At 32.1% G+C, this 23,436-nt stretch overlaps 1 protein-coding gene across 6 annotated transcripts in view; it reads right to left on the bottom strand.

Annotated features, from left to right (window-relative positions):
- Mp (collagen XV/XVIII-type protein multiplexin) overlaps positions 1 to 23,436 on the bottom strand; it is a 1,211,252-nt gene that overhangs the window by 41,074 nt on the left and 1,146,742 nt on the right. For all 6 annotated transcript variants that reach the window (XR_014129286.1, XM_081746990.1, XM_081746991.1 and 3 more), the window contains 5 exons: positions 19,698 to 19,793; positions 17,741 to 17,877; positions 13,652 to 13,801; positions 7,533 to 7,649; positions 1,972 to 2,088 (listed from right to left, as the gene is read on the bottom strand). Coding sequence is in view for 5 of the 6 variants with exons in the window: in XM_081746990.1 (XP_081603116.1) it covers positions 1,972 to 2,088; positions 7,533 to 7,649; positions 13,652 to 13,801; positions 17,741 to 17,877; positions 19,698 to 19,793 (617 nt within the window). In the remaining variant the exon portion in view is untranslated. The remainder of the gene's footprint in view (positions 1 to 1,971; positions 2,089 to 7,532; positions 7,650 to 13,651; positions 13,802 to 17,740; positions 17,878 to 19,697; positions 19,794 to 23,436) is intronic.

The following is a 23,436-nucleotide window of genomic DNA, read 5'->3' as shown; positions in this document are numbered from 1 at the left end:
GAAAATAAAATAGAAAAAACAAGTTCAACGAGATTTTACATCATGAAATGAAGCATCAATTTTGAGAAGTATTGTCCTTGCAATATATTTCTGAAACGTTTCTATTAATCTAGACATGTTTCTGTGTGTTCATAGTAACTATATACTATATTTGGTTGTTAAGGAGAACGAAACCTACAATTTAGAAGTAAGCTTCAAAACCTTTGAAGTTTATTTACAACATTTCCATATTTTCATCTTAAATTGAATAAAGTCTAGTTTATTATATTTTCTATTAATATTCTTAATTAATTATAATTTCATCTTTCATTCTAAACTATCTCATTACACTCATTACTTTCATTTGAACTATATCGCTACATGTTCGTGATGAAGCTGTATCGTGTTTGTGATGAATCTACACTAAAATCATCAATAAGCTATATCTTCTATACGGCAGAAGATTAATTACTTTGTTTGCTTATTTGTGATAAGAATTCAGCTTCCATTGCAATTTCTTTAGATGTGACTATATAATCCCGTAAAGGATCTATACGCTTTTGGTGAAGTTTACACATATACTAGCAGAGGTATCCACTTTTCAGGAATAAGCAAGATTGGTGGAAAATACTACAACATTCAGCCTTGTGTCTCAAGAACTCATTAAAGTAAATTCGAATTCCAGACTTGAGTCCAGAATATTCCTCAGAAAATGGTCTCCGAATGACTTTCCAAGCTCAAAACTCATTTAGATCCCTTTCTCGAAGTACAAACAGTAGATTCACCACATTCAACTACAATCTTTAGGAGAAATCGTAAGGTTCCATTGAAATGAGTTTTTTTTTTCTTTCCTAAATTCACTTCTAAACGACTTTCCTAAACTCCGATCGGAAATTACTTTCTCTGAACGGAGAAGTATAGATTCACTTCCTGGAAGTAATTTGTCAAAATCAACACTTCGTCAGCATTTCTCTGCGCTCAATATTTGTATGCTTCCAGCATTTTACGTTGTTCGCATTGAATACCTTTAAATAAAAGTAAAAGTCATATTTTCTGAAACTGAAACATTTCGCTTACCAAACCTCGTGTCGTTATGTCCGACGAGTCAAAACCTAATTTCAAAACATTTACCAAATTTCGAGTCGCTTTGTCTGGCGAGTCGAAACCCAAGTTCACCAGCATTAGGAGTTTAAGCTTTTAAAATCCTTTCTTTACGAGAAACTATCAGTTTAGAATGATAATTCAGCTGAATTCATCTTCTTCATCAAGAAGTTTCGAAGATGTGAATTTAGTCAGTATTTCGCTTACGTATATACAGATAAAGTAAACTGATCAAACACAAAAGAAAGTAACTTCATCATTCTATGTAGATTGAATGTAAACTAAAGCTAGAGATACACAATGATAAAGTTAACAATATAAATTTCTAAAAAAGTATCAATATATACCATAGTAACTATCTTTGATTCTTTGCTTTCTCCATTTTGCTGCTTTATAATAGTTCAGAAAGTTCTCGTTAATTCTGTTTTAGTGCATCTCAAATGAGATTCTCTTTCAAAAATCTCCGATTACAAAATCATAAGTAAAATTTAACAATACTCGTTGATAAGAGAATTTAAGATACGTTTGTAGTTCAAAGTTTCTTAATATTGATATTGCAACCTATTTGACGACCACTGACATACATTCAAAGATTATTTATCGGTATGCTTCCAGTATAAATTGAACTCACATTTGAAATCTCAAGATCGTTGTGCTTATATATTATAATACTTGTATACTTAATTTCCTATTTTTATTTTTAAATCCCTGCCAAGTCCCTTTTTCCTTAGCTGTCTCATGACAATTAACGATTAAATAAATAAGTGACACAGTAGAAAACAATGTAATTTTAAAATTAATTGGTTAAACGTTATTTTTAAAATACACTTAAATTTCAGATAAGAGGAAATATATAGTTGCAGAACAAAATAAGGTACACAATGTACTAACCGAAATTCCATAAGCATTAACCACTGCTCCTGGTTCACCTTTCTCTCCTTTAGGACCGCGCTCTCCAATTCCAGGTGGTCCAGCTGGACCTGGAGGTCCTGGTCTTCCAGGCATGCCCTAAAAATATCAGAAACACTATTAAAATAGACAGTAAGATATTAAAAATATTTATATTCATTATTTTGTGTGCTAATACGTAATGTTGAGGTACAAAGAAATCAATATTATATATGAATGTCATGAATGGATAAGTTAAGAATCAGGTACACATCTTAAAGAATGGTCTATCAAAGAATATCCTAAAAATATATTTTATAAAATTACGTAGAGTGTATAAATTCTACCTTCATATGTTAATCTTAAATAAAATACCTAAAATTGTAAGATCAACATGATTTTTTGTGAGAAAAGTACTCTTCAGTTCTGTCATTAGGAAGGCGCGCCCATTTGTCAAACTAGTACCTACCTCTCTTGAATTTATTGCCCGCCATCCCGATGAAGCCTAATAGCATATGGCCAAATGTTTTGAAGTATTTTCAAGGCGAGTCAATTAGTTTTGTGATTTATTTGTATATTTGGTATTCAGAAAACAGGCGACAATTGTATCACAATCTTAAATCCCTGAAAGTCAGATTTATCATAGAGAAGCAATGATTAGTTACTTGCTAAGACTAACGGAATAATACAAAAGTATCAGTATTATAGTGATCAACTAGGAACTGCACGAATAGGAAACATTTCCGTCAAACTATAAAACATAGGAGATGGTATGAAAAATGTGATTGAAACCAAATGAATTGTTTTTCAAAGTTGAGAACCTTTAATCTTACTTTTCAAGAAATTGGCTTCTCACATACTTCATATGTACGGCCGTTTCGGAAGTTCTATATTCAGAAGTTCTATATATACATAGTGTAAGTACGCATATATTTGATGTATAATTTTATGCAGGAAAATAATAGTTACCTCCTCAGAGTTCGATTTAAGTTTTTTTACGAGAAAGAATCTATATATATATATATATATATATATATAGTCTCATGCAACATATCGAGAACGTATAGAAATGTGCACAAATAATTTTAGTACAATGTAAAACTTCTATTAGTGGACATGAAAATAAAATGCTATGAACAAATTTACATGAGTAGTTTAGCTTGATGTGATGAATTTTCTATAGACTCTCTTCTGTGAGGGGCGTCTCTTCCAGAAATTATTGCAGTCCCTATCCAATCTACTGCTAAACGTTCGATAGGAAAATCTTTTAAGCATAGTTCATTAAAATCATAAACATATGCTAATACTTTTGTTTGTATTCGATTTTGAAGTTTAGTAAGATTGCAATTTATTACACTGAAGCTCTTCACACTCCACTGAAGATAATAGTAAAAGTAATAAGATATGTAAACTTACTTACAAAAGTTACAAAAGAGAAAGGGAAAGACTCAAGAAAATTTGGGAATTAATTGTTAGATCAGATCTAAAAGAGTTAGGGGTAAGTGAGGATATAACACAATCAAGTTTAGCTTGAAGATTAGAATATCCTGTCCTGACCCTTGCATAAGAGGGAAAAGGGCTTGATGATGATGACTTGTAGTTGTGCAGTTTAAAAAAGAAACCATATTATTTAATCTACTTAGAAGAGAATTAGGAGAGAAGCTTCTAAAATAACTGATATATAATTAATATAATATATTCATAATTAATAATATTTTCTTGTTTCCGACCATGAATCAACATTAATATGTTCTTTAACTTTCAAATACTATCGTAACAGTGTAATAAAGTTACACCAAAAATTGGATAAATTTGCTAAATGGAAAATGTAAGGCATTCTTGCTTTAAAATATATTTTTAAACTTGTGACATTAAAAAAAAATTCTCATAAACCAGTATTAGATCTAAACTTTCTGGTTCAAGTTTGATGAACAGTTCAACCTAAGCATAGTGTGCTATATTTATATATGTTTGATCGCTTGATGGATGACAAGAGAACCTGAAACACAATTTAACCATAAACACAAATTTGAAATCAAATTATTAATGTGTATTTCTGAAATAATAAATATTTAAAATATATAAAAAAAATAATATAATTAGGTTAGTTCACAATTCTTGTTTAACCAAATACTTTTAGAGATATAATAATTAATTAGTAGTCTTCACATTCTCCTGAATCAAGTTGTCGATACTATTCAAATAAAAATTAACATTGGAACAAGCATTATCAAGGTTAGTACTAAATTTGACTTTAAAAAGTGCTTGCTTTCTATATATATATATATATATATATATATATATATATATATATATATATATATGTGTGTGTGTGTGTGTGTGTATGTATGTATTTATATTTTTATTGTGACAGGTGTCAAGACAAATTTCAATAACAATCTTTTCTTCCGTTTTACTATCAATTTTCCCCTCTGTAAATCTGAAACCTGATATCGTATTTGCGCGAATATAGGCTGCACTTTTTTCCCTAAATTTTGCCTTGAAAAATCACGGTGCGGCCTATAATTGATATTTTCTCCCTCAGATCATAAATCGTCAATTTCAAAATGACATGTATACATATCTTGTGGGTTGAAATGAATACCATTACAAATTACTTTTGTAAAGCATTAAAAGACTTAATAAAAAATAGCAGAGAAACATATCTTGTTCGCAAAATTGCCACCTTCATTGGGTACCAGCAACACCTTACACTGGCACAGAAAACACTTGTACACTACTTAATACTTTTATTGACAGGAATATGTATCTTTCTTACACAGCATATAATATATACTGAATATTTATATACAGTAACTGTTCTTGAAAAAAAGAAAAGCAAGTATGTTTCGCAAAACTGTCAGCTTATTGTACCCACCCAAATCAAGCACAATCACTTCCCACGATCTCAGATGACCCGCGTTTGATTCTTCCCCCTCACTAAACGATCCAGAATGTTATTCAGAGTCACTATCACAAAGAAGGTCATCTTCATGAATGTGGGAGTCAAAGAAGGGAAAAGAGAGAAGCATCTAAAAGAACTGTCTAATTGAACTTTCTCGTAAATTTAGTACTGCGGCCTATATTCGAGATTTACGTTTTCTATAATCTCGTATCAAAAGTTCAGGCGCGGCTTATATTCGCGAAAATACGGTATATAATCTGAAAATATTAAGGGTATACTATATCTTAAAAAGAGATTTTAGAAACCGGACGATTTTTTTTGTGTGTGTGTGGGAGGGGGGGAGGCTTCATAAGTATTTTCAAAATAAGTATTCCTTTATTTATATATTAAAACATCAATGTCAATGCAGGTGATCATGCAGATTTTTAACAAACTATACACGACATTCCAATATTAGTTAAAATGTCTATATAAATATAAAACCACCTTTTCTTCGTCATGCTAATATTTTATAACTTGCTCAAATAGAGTACAGGGTTAAGAGGTGTAAAGAAACTTTAAACTTTTCTAAGATATAGAAGACTGCTCATTATGTAATTCTGAAATTATACTCGAAAAATCCTATTTCAAAACAGGAAACAAAAAATCTTAAACATAGAATAGCGATTTGTTTTTAAATTTTTCATTAGTTTAAAACAAAGTCCAGTTTTCATAGTTTACCAATATCCCTCTTTCGAAATATTTATCAGACCTAAAATGAAGCAATTTTTTCTACAGCATTATTAGAAATGCGCAAAAGTTATGTTTGTTATGTAAATTTGGTCAAGCTTAGTTCATACTATCGAACGCTATAGAGGAAAAACCACACACAAAACTAACAAGTTACCCACACAGACACATGCATACACATTAAACATTATTTTGTCAGAGTAAGAAAAATTAAAATTTCATCATAATCTCACCTTATTGTGCTTGTTGTTATTTAAGCATTAAGAAAAGAAAGAGAGAAACATATTAATATCTTCTAAAATACAAGTACATATATTTTAGTGTTTCACAAGAGAAATAAATCATTAGAAATTAATTACGTTTAACATGGACAGTCGAAATAGGGAAGTTTTTTTTAAAAAGAAAACAAGTAATATAGACAATACATTTTTTTTTTAAAAAAAAAAAGATGATTTGGAAATAAATAAATATTAAAATATAGCTTTAAAATGATAACAAGTGAGTATCGTTTCACAATGTGATATTAAGACTTAAATTATGCGAATTCATACTCAAAGTAGTGTATCTATAAGTACTAATTGCAATAGAGTAATAAGATCAAAGAAAGAAATTGTTCCTCAGATGCTGAATCCATATCAAACCACTATTACTCGCTATTCCTAACTGTGTTTGTTCTATGGCGATAAAGATTGAAACCGAAACTGACTAATTAACTATTTCTGGTTTGAATAGTTGATTAACGCTAACGGAGCAGACACAATCTATTCTTGAGACGCTGAATCGACTGCAAGAAACCACATCTTGGTAGCATTTATCGATTTTGCTCTACGGAAATAGATATTGAAACTGGATTTAATAGTAAATTTGAAGCATTCCGGTTTTGGTAGAATGTTGTGGATACTAATGATATGCTGTCTTGAGACGCTGAATAGTTTGCAAAAAACTGCTTCTTGCTATCTGTTATCGTTTTCGTTTTATAGGGATAAATGTTGAAACCAGAAATGGCTAATTTGAAAAACACTTCCGGTTTAAATAGAAGGTTGGCGAAGCAGATGAAATTTATTCTTAAGACGCTGAATCGATTGCAGAAAACCGCATCTTGACAGCATTTACTATTTTTAGTGTACGGAAATCAGTATTGAACCGGAAGTAATAGTATATTTGAACCACTTCTGCGTTCAGGAGAGTGTTGTAGATAGACATGATGCACTGTCTAGAGACGCTAAATCGTCTACAAAAAACCGCTTTTCGCTATCTGTTCCCGTTTTCGTTCTATGGTGATAAACGCTGAAACTGAAAATGACTAATTTGAACCATTTCTGGTTTAAATACAGAGTTAACGGAAAAGATAGAACCTATCTTTGGGACGCTGAACCGATTGCAAGAAACCGCATCTCGACATTTGTTACAGTTTTTGCTCTGACACCTGTTGACAAACGTACGGACAGACGGACGGACAATGCCGTTCTATATGAATTCCGATACTTATACAAAGCATAGTTGAGAAGTCTAATACACATGAATGTACATGAAGAGCAAACAAACAAACAAACAAAAAAAGTCACGCATGAACATGATTTATAAAGAAAGAACACTAAAATAATGTTGGATATCTTTCAAAGTGAATTACATAATTTCAAAATGTTCGTTTTCTTTTTCAATATTTTGCCATATAAAGCTTATCCTATGTAACATTTCTTTGAATTTTATAGTGTTTAATATTTGCTAGTAACATCATTTTAGTATTATTGAAGCCAAAGTTACGGTTAACAGAAATTATTATAAGATAAGATAAGAAATTATTATTATAACGTAACGTAAGATTATATTTCAGTAGTTTTAACTATGCAAAGCAAACACAGTATAAACACCTAGTAAACTGAGTTAGACATACAATCACATACACTTGCTAAACTTCGTAAAGACTTACCATCCAGCCTGGTAATCCAATTTCTCCAGCTGATCCTGGTTTCCCAGGAGGACCAACAGGTCCAGGTGGACCGGGTTTCCCTCGTCTGCCTCTTTTGCCACGATCACCCTTTTCTCCCTGTAAACAAAGAAATTATTAAATGTTAATTGTTTTACAAACAAAGGCACTACAATATAACATTTCTAGAAGCTGAAGATAACAGTACTTGAAAATTTGAAAGTAAATGTTGTATGAGAACAAGTTAGTTTCAAAATATTTCCAAAATAACTTTAAAAAATTTTTAGTTTAGACACACATACTTTATCTTTAACTTCCTAACGGAAAAAGCATTTTAGAAAAAGAGAAAGAATCACTTTTTTATTAAGAAAATATGCTGCTAGAGTCTGAACAAATATGAGAGGCAGGGGAACGAAACTGGATCACACAACACCACTGGCGTCCAGAAAAAATTTTAGAATAATTTAACTTGCCTATCTTCTTACAAAATCAGACTTCAAAACTTCAAGTACTTTTGACACAAATATGTGTCTTCTTTGGTCGATTAAAAGATAAAGAGGGGAGTAGTTTTATTTTCAGGAGACGTTATAGGTGATTAAATGTTGAATTTGAAAAGTCCGAAAAAGAATCTATCATTCGAAACTAACACATTCTTTACTAACTTCTAAATCTTCGTCTATGAGTTGAGTTGATTTAGAATTTAATATTCCTTTCAGCAGTGAGGCTATATCAGAGGAACCTACTGATTAATGTGGAATCTAAACCATATGAGATCCCGCCGGGAATCGAACCCGGGTCTCCCAAACCAAAGGCGCGTACGCTAACCGCTTAGATACGAAGGAGTTCTTCGTCTTTGTTAATCAATGTTACATGAATGTATTTTATATATGATGGTCATATTCTATATTAGAAATCACCCTTAGATAATACGTTTAGACCTCAAGTAAGAACAATTCCTTAAATATTCGTTATTAAGAACGTCGTGCTTAGTTAAAATTCGGTATGACGCATAATCAAAATCTCTCAAGGTTTCCTTAGTCCACATTAGTGAAGGTGTCTTTATAAGAATGTTCTAAAACCACTTTCTCTGTCTATGTTCTAGCATTGGGTAGAATGTGCACCTTATAAATTATATGCTGCCTATCACACAAATGTTTCTAATAATCCAAAATTTTAAATTCAAGATTGTGTGTGGATTTTTAAATTCAAGATGCGCTTCTTTATTGTAGTCAGTATCTTTGTTTCCGTCATAGTTACGTTATGTCCTGTGTATTAACACATGGCCCTATGGAACTTTGAACCCATATTTTTATTAGTGTACATATTTGCTCGAAAATAAGGAAGAAATATCTAATTTTTAAAATTTAGGAGGAAAAGAAACTAAGACAATACCAGAATATAGCCGCTCCCTTAAAATTCGAGGGAGAAAAATGATCGATAAGATCCACAAACAAATAGTGATTTTATTTTACCTCTTACGCAATATTTGGAAAATAATCCATTCCACAAAATCTAAGGTGATGTGAAAGGGTGCAATATTACGTACTGTGAGAAACGAGGATCCAAAGTTAAGGAATTAGCGTAAGTTTAAACAGCATGCTATATCAAGAAATGTTGTAAAATCCTATTTTTGTAAGGTCAAGAAGTTAAGCCGCAACTTAACTTTTATAATTGAAATTTAGGTAAAAAGTGTGGCTTATTATTTTGGGGTAATCTGATAACTCTAGGGATGTCGTATTCATATATGATGTAAGGAAGTTTCTAGAATTAAATGAAATACATTCAGTAATTTAGTTTAAAGGACTGCGGTAGCTCAGTGGTAGACGTCTCACCTCCATCGCGTGGGATTCCTGATTCAATCCCAGCTTCCACCAAGTGGGTTTAGTGCTGGACAAACACCATGTACGAGAGTTTTTTTTCGGGGTTCTTCCGTTTCCTCACGGTTTCGTTATTCCACCATCATCATCCAGCACATCACCATCTTCCCTAGTTTGGTGCATATTCGTGAAACGTTAAGATAAATAAAAATAAAAATAAAAATAAAAATAAAAATAAAAATAAAAATAAAAATAAAAATAAAAATAAAAATAAAAATAAAAATAAAAATGTGCCTTCCCTGTTGGTCTAGTGACTTGTGCGCGTGTCTTTAGTGCACGTGCTTCTGGGTTCAATTTTTAGGAAAGAGCATTGAAGTTTAACGTTATTACGCTGCTTCTGATTCCATTTTAAACTGTAGGTTTATGTCTCGTGTAGCTTCGGTGTTAAAATAGACGCTAAACTTCAATAAATAAACTAATCAATTAATTTTTTTTTCTCAAGTGACTGAACTTCGCTGAAGAAGTCTTGCTACACACTCAAAATTCTTTACAAGAAAGCACTAAACTAGATTATAGTCCCAGTTACATTTCTTGAATGTTCAATAACGCGACCTCAATAGTAATACCAGATGGCTAGGTTTCAGTATAAAACGGATGAATTGTTATCTTCTCGAGAGATGACTTACGAATGCTAGTCAAAGGACACATGCACTTAAGAATTAAATATAGAAATATACGCGCCGCTGAGGATGTTTGTCTCTATTCTAAACTATTGCGAACAGTGGTCGAATGGATCCAGTGAGAGATGGACCAAACAATAGAGTTTCTTTATTTTTTACTTTCTAACTATAGCTTCTTTCATACTTTACGCCCAAATTCTCTTGGTCGGCGCATGGATGAACGCTAAACACAATTTCAATTATTACAGGCATTACTATTATTTTCTACAGACCAAAGGATACCTATGTGTTGAGTAAGTACAGATAATATATTCTACTAATAACGTAAGGACAAGAAATAATAATTGTTCCGTTCGCGTGATGTACTTTCTGTAGTTTTTGTGAGCAACATTCCCAATCGAATTTAGCAGATACAGGTAAAATTATTGGTGTTGTTTGCCTGGAATAATTCATTTCGTCGCGTCCTTTACAAACCCTCAATTCAATCTATTGAACTTCCTCTCCAAATTCGGTAGCAGTTTAAAGAATCATAAATCATTGAAGTTTTTTTGTAATTGTATTCTGGCAACTGCTTCGACAAGTGTATGTGTGTATAAAAGAATGGTGGAAAAATATAGAAAAATATGAGCTGAGTAATGACACCGGAATTGATCCTTAGTCAATAAGCCGCCCGTCTGGAGAAAGGTATACAATATTAAATAGATTTCTTGCAACAGAATGATTGGATTTTTATTCTTCTAAATCTGGTTATTTTGATCATATTTTATTCAAGGAGTTTAAGGTACAAATGCAAACTTATATAGCGATACACGGAGAGTATAAAAGGAAACCACAGGATATAAAACATAAAATGAATAGCTCATTCCTTACGCAAAAAAGTTTCTGATCCGTTGAACACAAAGGCACAAAAATTGGCATATGAGGTTTTTTGACAAACACACTAAAGATATCGCACTTATTGGTACCAATTAAAAAAAAAAAAAAGTCAGGGATGGGAAATTTAAGTATTTCTTTTGAATCATTGAACAGCAAAACCACAAAATTTATTTACTTGCGCGAATGTTGGAACCTGTACCTTCAAAAAAGGCAGAATGCTGATTCACTCCAAATGGTTCAACATAAGAACACTACTTCTTTTTCATGCATAGAATGTGAATATTGCACTTATTTACACATAGTGTTCACGTTTAAAGACAGATTTGACATATTTGAAACTCTTTTGTGATTCTTTGTACCGTATTTCTTGATCATTAAACTTCCTTTTTTATTTCTTTCCTTCTCATTTTATAAAGTATTTACCGAAAGCTCTTAATATTGTATCTTATTCAGTAGTATGACATTCTTTCAACTGTTTTCTAGTATTTATTTTTTATTTCTTCTTGAAAAATACCTTTGTTCCAATTATTTGCTCGAACAAAGAAATATGTGAACGCGAATAGCACCTGGATCACTAACGGATAATAGTAAAAACAAAAATCACATGACTACAGAAATCTTTCACCACATAAAGGAAGGAAGAAATAGAGAAAAGAAAGTAATAACAGTCCCTGTATTACAACATAGCTCTACCTGGACGCTTCTCAGTTTTCTCTGCTATTTATTTTTTCTTTTATTTTTATTTCCTAGATGCTGAACTCCTATGTGATGAAGTATTTCAGCGAAAGGGCTCATAGTGTGCTTTACTTAGTGTACGATATACTATAAAGGAACCTTACTTTGTGTTACTCAGGATCGTAGCTACAGGTGGATTGGGACCCGACCTCCAAAATGTTTAATATAGTAAATAAAGAATGTTTATAAAAGAATAAAGAACAATAATATTTAAAAAAGTCAGCACATTAAAATAGTTAAACCAACTGAATTAATGATCCACTTTGTTACTATCATTTGCCTAACTGGATGCACACAATTGCAAATTTATTACTATTGCCTAACAGTATCTGAGTTTCGTCTTATTTTATTTTCGAGTTTTTATTTATTTTTACCATTTATGACCATACAAACTCAAAGTGAATCAAATGGACTTTCATAAACAGTTTTTATTTCTTTATAAATAATTTCTTTATTGGTACTTTCCTATAACCATCAGTCACTATCATAGCCCATGTTTCAATAAGATAGCATGCTGCAAATATACTATTACAACAACAACTACTATTACTAATAATAATATGTAGATATGTACACGTGTAATAAGTATGTATATGACACGATTGTCATACAGGAAGACATAAATTATCTTGTAGACTAGTGTTAAATGTAGCAATTGAAACATAACAGTAAGAAATGTAACAGCATTACAATTACTCTGAAAAAGTCTCCTATTCCCTCCAAATACCGTATTAACGATTCCCCTATAGCACATTCTGCTAGTCATAATGATCTTGGTGTCATCTTTGATTCGAAACTCTCGTTCTCTGACCACATTTCCTCAATAGTTAAGAAATCAATGAGTATGCTGGAGCTTCTTTACCGATTCATTGAACTACGGACTGTGGCATCATTAGCAACATTCTATAAAACTCAAATAGCACCCAAGATCGAATAGCACACTGCTCTCCCATATGGGACACGGCCGCACCTACACATCTCTCTAGGCTTGAGTCTGTTCTTAATTTCCTTATTGCAATAATACATTTTCCTGTTCTCGCACTTCGAATATTACCTAAGGAGGAAATTTTGCGATATCTTAATATCCAGACGCCGGGACTACGCAGAAATAACTCTGACCTGAAATTTCTTAGTAAGACAGTTAATGGGAACCTAATATCAGAAACCCTACTTCGACAACTATACTTACGTGTCACTTCCCACAAAACCCGGAATACCCCTATTCCATCTTGCGTGCCCTACGTTGACAATTATACATAGGTCTCTTTTTCACGGAATACCGAACTATTATAATAATCTAACTAGTAAGGTGAACATTTTTTCGAGCTACCCGGTGTTTGACAGCAATAAAAAGTATGCTAGCCAAATAATATTACTTGTGCACTCTTTATTGATATTATTGATGTTATTGTTGTTGTTTTTATTTTTTTCTTTTCCTGCTTGTTCTTTCCCTGTGTAAAATGGCAAAATTATGCTGTATTTGAGAATTTGTTCAATAAATAAATAAATATACACTGTGTATGTATGGTGAGTTTATATGCTTTCATATTCTGAAAGAAGGATTTTGGTTTGCGTTCAGTATGTGAAAAGTTTTCTCCCCTTCAAAAGTCATGAGTCAACAGTATTTCATGTCACGGACACCCCCCCCCCCCTTCACGAAATCCTGGCTACGTGCCTGCTCGACATCTTATGAATGAATAAAAAGTATTACAAAACAAATTTTATCCCAACAAAATTAAACAAGTACATTATAGTTTATTCTACACCAAAGAAAGTGATGCTCGTTTCTGACCGAGTGACTAATGCATGTGCTTTGATACACGTGGTTCTGGGTTCGATTTATGGTTGAGTACTTGCCCTGGATACAAATTAGTAGTGGTACAGATCTATCTTTTAGCGGCATGTTCCGCCTCATACACCCTCAATGCTGTCAACAGAAATTAAATTCTAATCAATCAACCAGCCAAGGAGAAATATTTTGCTAGGAGAAAAAAGAAGAATAGAGAACCCTTACCTTGATAACCTTAATTTCTCCGCCTGATCCTGAGATAGAAATGGTAGGACCTGGTGGGCCTCTTTCACCCTTTTCACCTTTACTTCCTGATGGTCCAGGAGGTCCAGGATTACCAGACTGACCAGGTTCACCCTTTTCTCCTGTAGGTCCCTAAATTATAAATAAAATACTGATATATTCTCTAGAAGTAATTTCAGGCTTAAGCATACAAAAATATTATTAATTAAAACGTTTTAAGATAAATGCTTCCACTTTGTTTAACTTAAAAATAATTTCGAAAACTACTTCTACTTTCTTCTTCAGTGTTTCAGAAAGATGAAATCAGCTGTCAATAAATTTACATATTAAATTGGGATTTATCCTCTTTTGACTATAAATTAAATGTTGAGTCACTGTTTTAAACTTGCTGCCCGTGTCTGAAAACCTCATACAAAGAAACATTCAAACATTAAATCACAAACAGGAAAAATATAATTACTTTCGCTCCTTCATACATAACACTAACATGTGAGGAAGCAGGAAATGCAGCAGAAGCAGCGGTTAAACGTAAACATACAAAGTACTCCAGATTGAAAGAAGACCATCTTTTTGTTGCCTTTGCTACAGAAACGATGGGAGTTTTTAGCAAAGAAGCCAGTGAATTTTTGAATGAGTTAGGATCAACTTTAATTAAGAAGTCAGGCGACCCAAGAAGCAAACACTATTTAATACAACGAATAAGCCTAGCAATACAGAGAGGAAATGCAGTCAGCATTTTAAAATCCTTCCCATCAGCACAAGAGCTGGATGAAATTTTTTACTTAAAATAAGTAGTATAAACATGGTGATGGAAAGCGATTTGCTTTCTAAGTTTATTTAGTAAATCCGTTCTATTTCCCTTTATATTTCTTCGCTGGGATGATATTCTTATTTCAATTTTTTATCACTAATTCCGAAAAGATTTGCCTAAGATATTGAACTTAGACGGACTTCTTTCTTTTTAAAAAATTTATAGTGCTAAACTGTGGTCTCCAGTTCCTGTTCTGTGTTCTGGTAACATTGAATGTGTTTGTCGTTGTCGAAAATGGAGTACTAGGTGTAGAAGTGTGTGATGAAATAATTTTTTTTTTTTTTTTACGTTTAAAAATAAAAAATAAAAAAAAAATTGAAATGATAGGCACAGATACAAATACAGGTATAAAATTATTTGCATACTGATATACAGAATCTCAATTCATAATCCAATACTATAAAATATGATTCTTTTATGTTTTGTAGTAAATAATCCAATAAAAATTGCTGTTTAGGAAAAATATAAATAATCAGAAATATTTTCAAAATACTTCACATACAAAGTATTATAAATAAATCATCTTGAGATTACGTAGAATAAATGTTGCCAAGTTCTGAACGCAAAGAAGGATTGCTCCTGTATGGTGCCTTTGAGCATAAACGGAAAACAGAGATACTAGGATTAACGTTAATGTTATGCAAATTTTTGATTGAGGTTATTAATGATACAATCCCAATTTGTATCAGCATTGCCAAATAAGTTCGAGTTTGGAATTTCGAATCTGGTATAATATGACTCCAAACCGTCTCTTTTCACTTTGTGATACGGTTTTACGAAGGATTTTGACTTTCTACGTTCTTAATATTATGTTTGAACACACTCAGGTATTTGAATAAGTCACAACTCGCCGAATCCTCATTCTTGGCATTTCTTATATGCTTCTTATTCTAGTTCCAATACCAAGTATGAACTGTCACATTAACAGATAGCTTAATGAACACCAGCATGGACTGAGTTGTTGACAAGACATTTCTTTTGAGCCGGAAAGTGTTTTCAATATTTAAAGAGGATTTGTAGCTAACGTGAAAGCTGTACTTCTTAGCCACTTTGTTCAAATTAAATGACTATTAGCCAAAACGGAAAGAAAATTTAATAGTTGTTAGACTTAACTGAGATCTTGTTTCGTGGTGAATGATGTAAATTCAACGCCCGTTTTCTAAATCTATCTAAAGAAATCACTTGATTACCCATTCTTCTTTTCTTTTCCTAATTCAAAAATAATTTCTAATTGATTTTTAATCTTTCTCCGTAGATACCATTCTGTTTCAAATGTTTGGTAGTCCAGTTCAGACAGATTGAGCTATTGGCTTCCTTTTTCTTTACATATTTGAAGCATTGTTCTTTTGGAGGACATGTACAGCACGATCATACTAAAAAATGACGGGCGGATTCATGTTTAAAAGTCTAATAAAATGAGGTTAATACACAGATTAATACACAAGTATATGTCATCTTTGGTATTCGCTATTTAGGTACAGCAGCGTGAAATTGAATATTGCCTAGAACTGAGGATCTTACTTGCATCTGTCATCATAAATGAAAATAATAAAAGAATATACTGTAGCATTTTATATGCAATTAGAATGCACAATGTATATAGTAGTTAGAACATTTTGATCGTAGTATGTAAATGGCAAACTAAAATAGATATTTATTAATGCAATGCTTCTACATAGAAGAAAAATTTTTACTAATAATTTATACAGAAAATATTAAGTAATATATAGATAATAATACACACATTAGAAATACTATATTATAATCTATAATAGTTCTCTTTGGTTCAAAATACAATTATTTCTGTAAGTTGACCACTTTTTATTTGAACCAATAGTGGCCTACATGGACACATTTGACTGTAATAATTAAATGATATTAACTTCCTATGTGGTAAAGTACACTAATGGCATTTGCAGAATCAAAAATTGGAATGAAAGCTGTCAGAACGTGGGAATTTTGATTTCCCTCTCTTTGTATCTCTAGCTATTTCTCATTAACATTAAGAAACTACCACTTGAAATTTCCAACATGTGATATTTCCGTAGCATTGACAATCTATCATTCTCCAAATTTTACTTTAGTAACGGATAATATTGTATATTTTTTGTAGGCATCTATTGTTTCTTGATTCCTGGTAACGATTGAACAAATATTTGTCGGGTATATGATTTTTATCAATATCAACGAACCCTATAGTACTATTTTGATTTACATAATCAACTTGAAGAAGGAAAGTAAGCAGGGAAAGTAGAGATAAGGGATACACTTGCACCAGTGACAAGTTGGTTACAGTTCTCCCAGAAATAAGACCGTATGATGCCAATTTAATCAACGTCATGTTATGGACGACGTTTGTTATGGAGAACGGTTTCTCATGCATTTCAGATAACTAAGGCATGAAGACAGAGGTAAGCACGAATTTCTGCATTTGTCGATTTCTTTTAATTTGTAATGTGGATAATCATGCATTCCTTACTAAGTTAACCATACTCAACAATTGATTCTGAATTGAACAACTTTGTTGTATTGTGAAAACGGCTAAATATTCGGGAAAGCGCTGTAATGGAAAGGTAAAATACTGTTTAGGGCATTTTTCTCCTCAGTAAATGGTAAAGTGATTAAAATGTAAGCGTCCACACAGTGCCGTAATCTCAGTTATAAATCATTTCCTTGTACTTTTATCTGTATGTTGAAGTTATGGGGAAATATTCCTTTTAGTTTTGTTACTATTTAAAATTAACACAATGAACTGCCTACTCATTGTAAATAAAAAATTATCGTGCTTATAATATTCAAGAAACAGAATCTGCATGCAGTTTCGAGGCAGTTCTTGCCTCTTTCTCAGCACATCTGAGGAAACTTGCTGTTACATAAAAAATGTGATATATGATTTTTTTTAGTTTGTCCATTCTGTAAAAGTGATACGAACATTCTGTAAAAGACATGATGCATGAAATTCTTAGTTCCTCCACCCTGTAAAAGTGATATGGACATCCTGTAAAAGACATGTTGTATGAAATTATTTATTTGCCTATCATGTAAAAGTGACTTTTCTTGGGATACGTCGAGGAAGAAGCAAGGAGTGCTTCGAAATGTTAGGAAGATTTTATATCTTTTGAGTGTTTTAAGATATGAGAATTTTTTATTCAAACTTACAATGAACTATTCTAATTTCGCAAACTTCAGGAAATTTTGAAGTTAAAAAACTATTAAATTGTAAAATATTGAGTTGGATCTACAGAGAGAGATGTCGATACCTGAATGCCATTAATGCCTGGTATGCCTGATGGTCCACTGTCTCCTCGTTCGCCCTTTTCGCCTTTATCACCTCGATCTCCTTTCTCTCCTGGTGGACCTTGTTCTCCAGGATCTCCTTTTTGACCTGGCAAACGACCTAGAAGATACAGTGTCCATATTGATAGATTAATGCGAGAAATAAGAAGAAAAAACACACAAAAGTTTATAAACAAGGAAATCATTTATGTTTTAATTAGGGATGGCCAAAATTTTGCGGAATCCGTATTCCGGGAAATTTATTTTCCGGACTTTTTCCGAGATCGGAATTTTTCCGAAATCCGGAATTTTCCGTTTTATTACTTTCCGGATTCCGGAAAGCAAAAATTCCGGAATTATCCATCCCTAGTTTTAATATACTGACAAGGAACGGACATGAACCTGTCATCCGGACATCCGAATCAAACCTAATCCATTCGATAAACATAACAAAGATATGTTCATGCACAAAAAAGGTGTCATGGACAACGGAGTAAGTCCCTGGGGCCCATTAAAATTGTTAGTATAAAGAAAACCATAAGACTTGCAGTGAAATAGCTATTGCATTAACACTGTTCGTTTGATAGTCATGGTTTATAGTTCATTCTCTTCAGCATGAAACAAACTTTCCTGAGGTGCTATGCATTGGGGCTCATAACGTACTTGAACAGGGAAAACTGGGAGAATGTCGGGAAAATTTCCTCCAGAAATTCCTCCCATCAACTTTGGACTCCTCTGGAGTGGCCTTGGGTAAAAGCATACAATGCAAATGTATCTCGAAAAAATATTATAGGGGATAAGAAATGACTGCACTAAGTTTTGTATTGATAGACGGAATAGATATGAGGGAAATCTTGTATACCAATACACGCTTTCCCCTCATACCTATTCTCTCTATCAGCACAACTACCACTGTCTGTATATTTTCAACTAGGAGACTTGAAGTACCTGTATAGATAAACAAGTTGGACTCTTACAAGTCGCAAAAACGCTGAACAATCTGGTTAGGTACTGTGCAAGTTCATTGATAAAAGAAAAGACTACAATCATACCGTCATTGAAGGTTAGTGTCATTCACACACTATATCGTTTAGCACATGCAAGTCCAAGGAAGACAACTAATAAATAGTTTTCATAATTTCTCATGGACGATCCACGGTTTCTTTGTTATTTCATTATACAAATCGTCCGAATCACCAGTTTTATAACTCTTTTATATCTTTTAACAAAAACTCCGCAAAGTTCAAAATATAATGACAGCGTAAAGAAAAAGACAGTGGCTCCCTGTAGATTTAATTCCTTTCCTTGAAACTCTCCATTTCTCACAAGCTACAACCGTTTTCTAACCGTATAATTATACCAAGTATGTTGCTTTTCTTTTTTTCTTCTAATCTGATACTATTGGCTTTTTATAAATACTTACTATCTTGATGAGTGTCTATAAAAAGGAAAGGAGAATTTTGACTTCTTAATATTCTTGTAACATTGCTGTTCAAAAATAATGGAAGTTTAGAACTCGCACAGAATGTTAAAGATCAGATACTGTGTTCCACTTAATTTCTATCTTGAAATAACCAGAACATACTAAATGATGTGACTAACCTTACAGGACCAATGTATTTATTTCAGTGAAAATATTTTCAAAAGCTGCTACTTCTTTCATTCTCAGTCAATTAGCTAACATGTCATAATTTACATTTTATTTCATGTTAATTAAGGACAAATAAATATTTGACTTTAGTGTATTCACTGTTTTTCGTACTTGAAGTAACTGAAAAGGAATGCAGCAACAGCTTTCGAAAATATTTTCGGTGGAATAAACACAATGACACTATACGGTTATTTGTATTTATTTCAGAAAAATGTACTAGACAGTTTCTAATTTCATACAGTAAACTATATGTCTTTTAAAAATCAAAATTGCTACCAATTTGTACTTACCAGATCCAAAATCGGCTTCATCGCCACTAAAGACAGCAACACCTGGAGGACCAGGAGGTCCTGGTATTCCCTGCTTACCTTGTGATCCAGGTTCACCTAGAAAAGAAAAATTATACAATGTAAGTTTATTTTTAATACAGTAAAACTTCGTTAATCTGGACAAATTGGGGGTTGACTGAAAAAACCTAACAGAACAGCAGAAAGTGTATTAAAGTGTGTTTATTAGCAATAGCTCACGTTTATTAGGGTGCATTTAAAGGGCATAGGCCTAAATACATATATAGTACTAACACATATATGTTCTATTCAGTGGTGTATTTACGATTTTGTTTCGGGGGACTTCGCTAACTTTAGTCCTGGAAATTGAAAATTCTGCAAGATATTTCATTTACTTTAATATAGTAAATAAAATTTCAGGCGGGGGCTTAAGCCCGAAATCCCCCTCTTAAATACGCCACTGATAATAATGTACCACAATAATATAATACAAAAGCGTGTCGGTTTATGATGTTACGGTCACAGTGAAATCAAATAAATACTTCTTGATTTGGAAGATATTTATGTTAATTTGTTGGTAGTTTCAATACTATTTTTGACGTGGGACTGCAACGATATCTTGTATTATCTTGTATTTTCAGTGTAATTTTAAATATTTTTTCTTATATTTCCGGGCAATGTACGATTTTAAAATATGCACTAAACAGTTTGAAGAACAACAAGAAGAAATAATACTAAAAAGAAGAGAAGCAAAAATTGATTCTAATATGATGATTTTGATGAGTTTTTGTCTTTAGGTTGTCATAACAACGTTTTGTAAATAAAACGATGTAATTCAGGAACCATCGTATAAAAGTATGTATGAATAAATATAAAGGTGTATATTTATTTCGACAATTGTGTGCTACAATAAAAGGCAAGAAAAGTTAAATGCAACATAGACTATATTTAAGTGATTTTAGTGATATAATCTAGTTATAATTATGACTGAGGACCAGTATATAACAAGTTACGTTATAGGAGACCCGGGTCCGATTTCCGGCTAGAGCTCATGTGGTTCAAATTCCATGTTAAGCTGCAGCTTCACATCTCATACAGCCTTGCTGCTGAACGGGACGCTAAACTCAAATCCAATCCAATCCAACCAATAATATCCTCAACAATGGGCAAATATAGTACAGTATTCTTAACCGTCACAGAAGTATGTGACGAATGAGACTGTTGACTTTTAGCCACATAAAACCTTGCATTTTTTAAATTTTTTTTTTTTGTCAGTCCGGATTAAGCCAAGTCCGGCTTATCGGGGCCCGAATTAACGAGGATTTACTGTAGACATTTAGCTTTCAAACCTCGAATGCTAGAGAAAAAGGTATGATCGTTTTCTGTTAGTAATCTTAAATGTTCCTCTATGGTTTTATTTTTCTGTTATTTTCCCTATATACTTCATCGATGGTCCGAATCATCCATCATGGTTTCAAAGGTTAGAATATATTTAATGTCCTCAGCCATGAAGTGACCTCTAGTCCAAATGGCACCAATCTAGGCGCTTTACAGTTATTCCTCTGTGCTTTCCCTTTTCTCTTCTTCCTTATTCTTCCGGTCCCTATTTGATGAAGTAGTTAGTGAAAGCTTTATAATGCATTAGTTGTGAATGGAACCCGGTATATACACAAAGTGGGCCAAAAGTCGTAGGACAGGTGAATAAAGTAAAAAATACGTAACAGACAGGAATGAAATGCCTCTTCACATGTTATAGGCGAGGGAGAAATGCCACTATATCGGGTTTTCAGAAGCCATATTGAAATCCACCATCTTGGATTCAACCTCAAAATTTCAAATTGGAAAGAGAGAGGGGTGTGACACATCATCTAGCATTAAAATTTACTCAGAAATTCATATCTGTGGTTGTCTTTTCTCTAGCGCTAACGGTTTTCGAGATTTGTAATGGTTTTTGCGTTATTTTTCGTTTCAGGTTCAATAATTGAAGATAGTCCTCGCGAAAGTTGAACGCATAGAAATTGTTCTGATGTCAGGTGAATAAAATGTGAAGAGTTATCGCAGATGATTTCAACCATCGATATCCTGAAAAGAATTTTACATAGTAGCTCCAAACTTTCATCATTAAGAAAGAAAGAAAGAAAGAAAAATAGAAACTGAAAAAGCAATTAAGATTGACAATAATAATTAAAATTGAAAATAACGTTACTAATTATCTATAAGCTTTAAAATATTTTTGTTTTGCGTTCAATGGGAATCTAATGTGAGACAATCATATTTAACTACCGATCAATAAGCTTAGAACTATTTGTTTTGCTATAAATATGATTAAAACCGTAGCAAGGGAAAATACCACACGAATACAGAAGACTCAAGTCTATTCGTCACATAAATATGACGTAGTATTTTGGTACAATACTACTGTAACATGATTTTTAAAATAAATGATCAAGGGAAATACTCATTTAGTGTATTTAAGGTAGCTTGTGAAATAAACTCGATACATATGTATTTTAATGCCATTTGAATTTGTATCCCAATTACTTGTGAGTGATTTTTGAAATAAGATTTAAAACTTGTTTAGTGACCTATTTATGTAAAAGTTAGCGAAAATCCTACGTTAAGGAATGTATCAATACATCTAAACCTTTTTGTCTAATGTTTTACTAAAGAAAACCCTCTGGCACTAATCAAATATTCTCTTTTTAATTTGTTTTTACATTTTCATTATGTTTATATTATATTGATGTTAATTTACTTGAGTTTCTTTCCTTGTGCAATCGCTTAATGCAACAATAAAAGCTAAAGGTTAGGTTGAAATAAGATTTAAAACTTGTTTAGTGACCTATTTATGTAAAAGTTAGCGAAAATCCTACGTTAAGGAATGTATCAATACATCTAAACCTTTTTGTCTAATGTTTTGCTAAAGAAAACCCTCTGGCACTAATCAAATATTCTCTTTTTAATTTGTTTTTACATTTTCATTATGTTTATATTATATTGATGTTAATTTACTTGAGTTTCTTTCCTTGTGCAATCGAATGTCTTTACGTAGTGGTTGAATGGAGATAGTTTTGGGATTCACAATATCTACTATTTGCATTTAAAAAAAAAAAAATCAGTGAATTCTGAGACAAACTTTTTCAGTAACAAAATAAATATAACTAATATGGCAATTTATCACTTAATGAACATCTAGTTAACTGATAATTACATAACTTTTCCTGATGAGACTTTTATATACACAGCAATGCCTTAAAATTTCAAGTAAAACTGGTAACTTTGTCGTTCTTTTTCCAAAGCACACTATATTATGTAAACGTTATGGTTTTTAATCTCAAGCCAGTAACAATTATAGAATGTAAATGACTTTTACAGCAATGATATTTATTTATCTATTATTTTTGGCTAGATTCATTTATCTTTTTACTTTCCTTAATTCAATAGGATTTCTATATTCTAAAGAAAATTATTTTAATTTTCTTTTGCTGTTAACACTACACATCATAAACATGCATATCAAGAAAATAGGGAACGAAAAAAGGACTAGTTTTATTTAGAAAAAAAAGATTAAAGTATGTTTCTTTGGGAGCGTAACATAGTTGCAAAGAGTCTAATTGGACGTTTTACTGAACACTTCAATTACCTTCTTATTCTTTAAATTTTTTTGTCTTCTTATTACTTTTCTTCGTATCTAATGAACTATTCAGCGAAAGTCATTATAATGTACTATTTTTGGGTTGTG

This window comes from Thermobia domestica, chromosome 18 (assembly GCF_964235325.1).
Source record: "Thermobia domestica chromosome 18, izTheDome1.hap1.1, whole genome shotgun sequence".
In the NCBI taxonomy this organism is placed as follows: domain Eukaryota; kingdom Metazoa; phylum Arthropoda; class Insecta; order Zygentoma; family Lepismatidae; genus Thermobia; species Thermobia domestica.
This window is presented reverse-complemented; position numbering and strand designations above follow the sequence as displayed.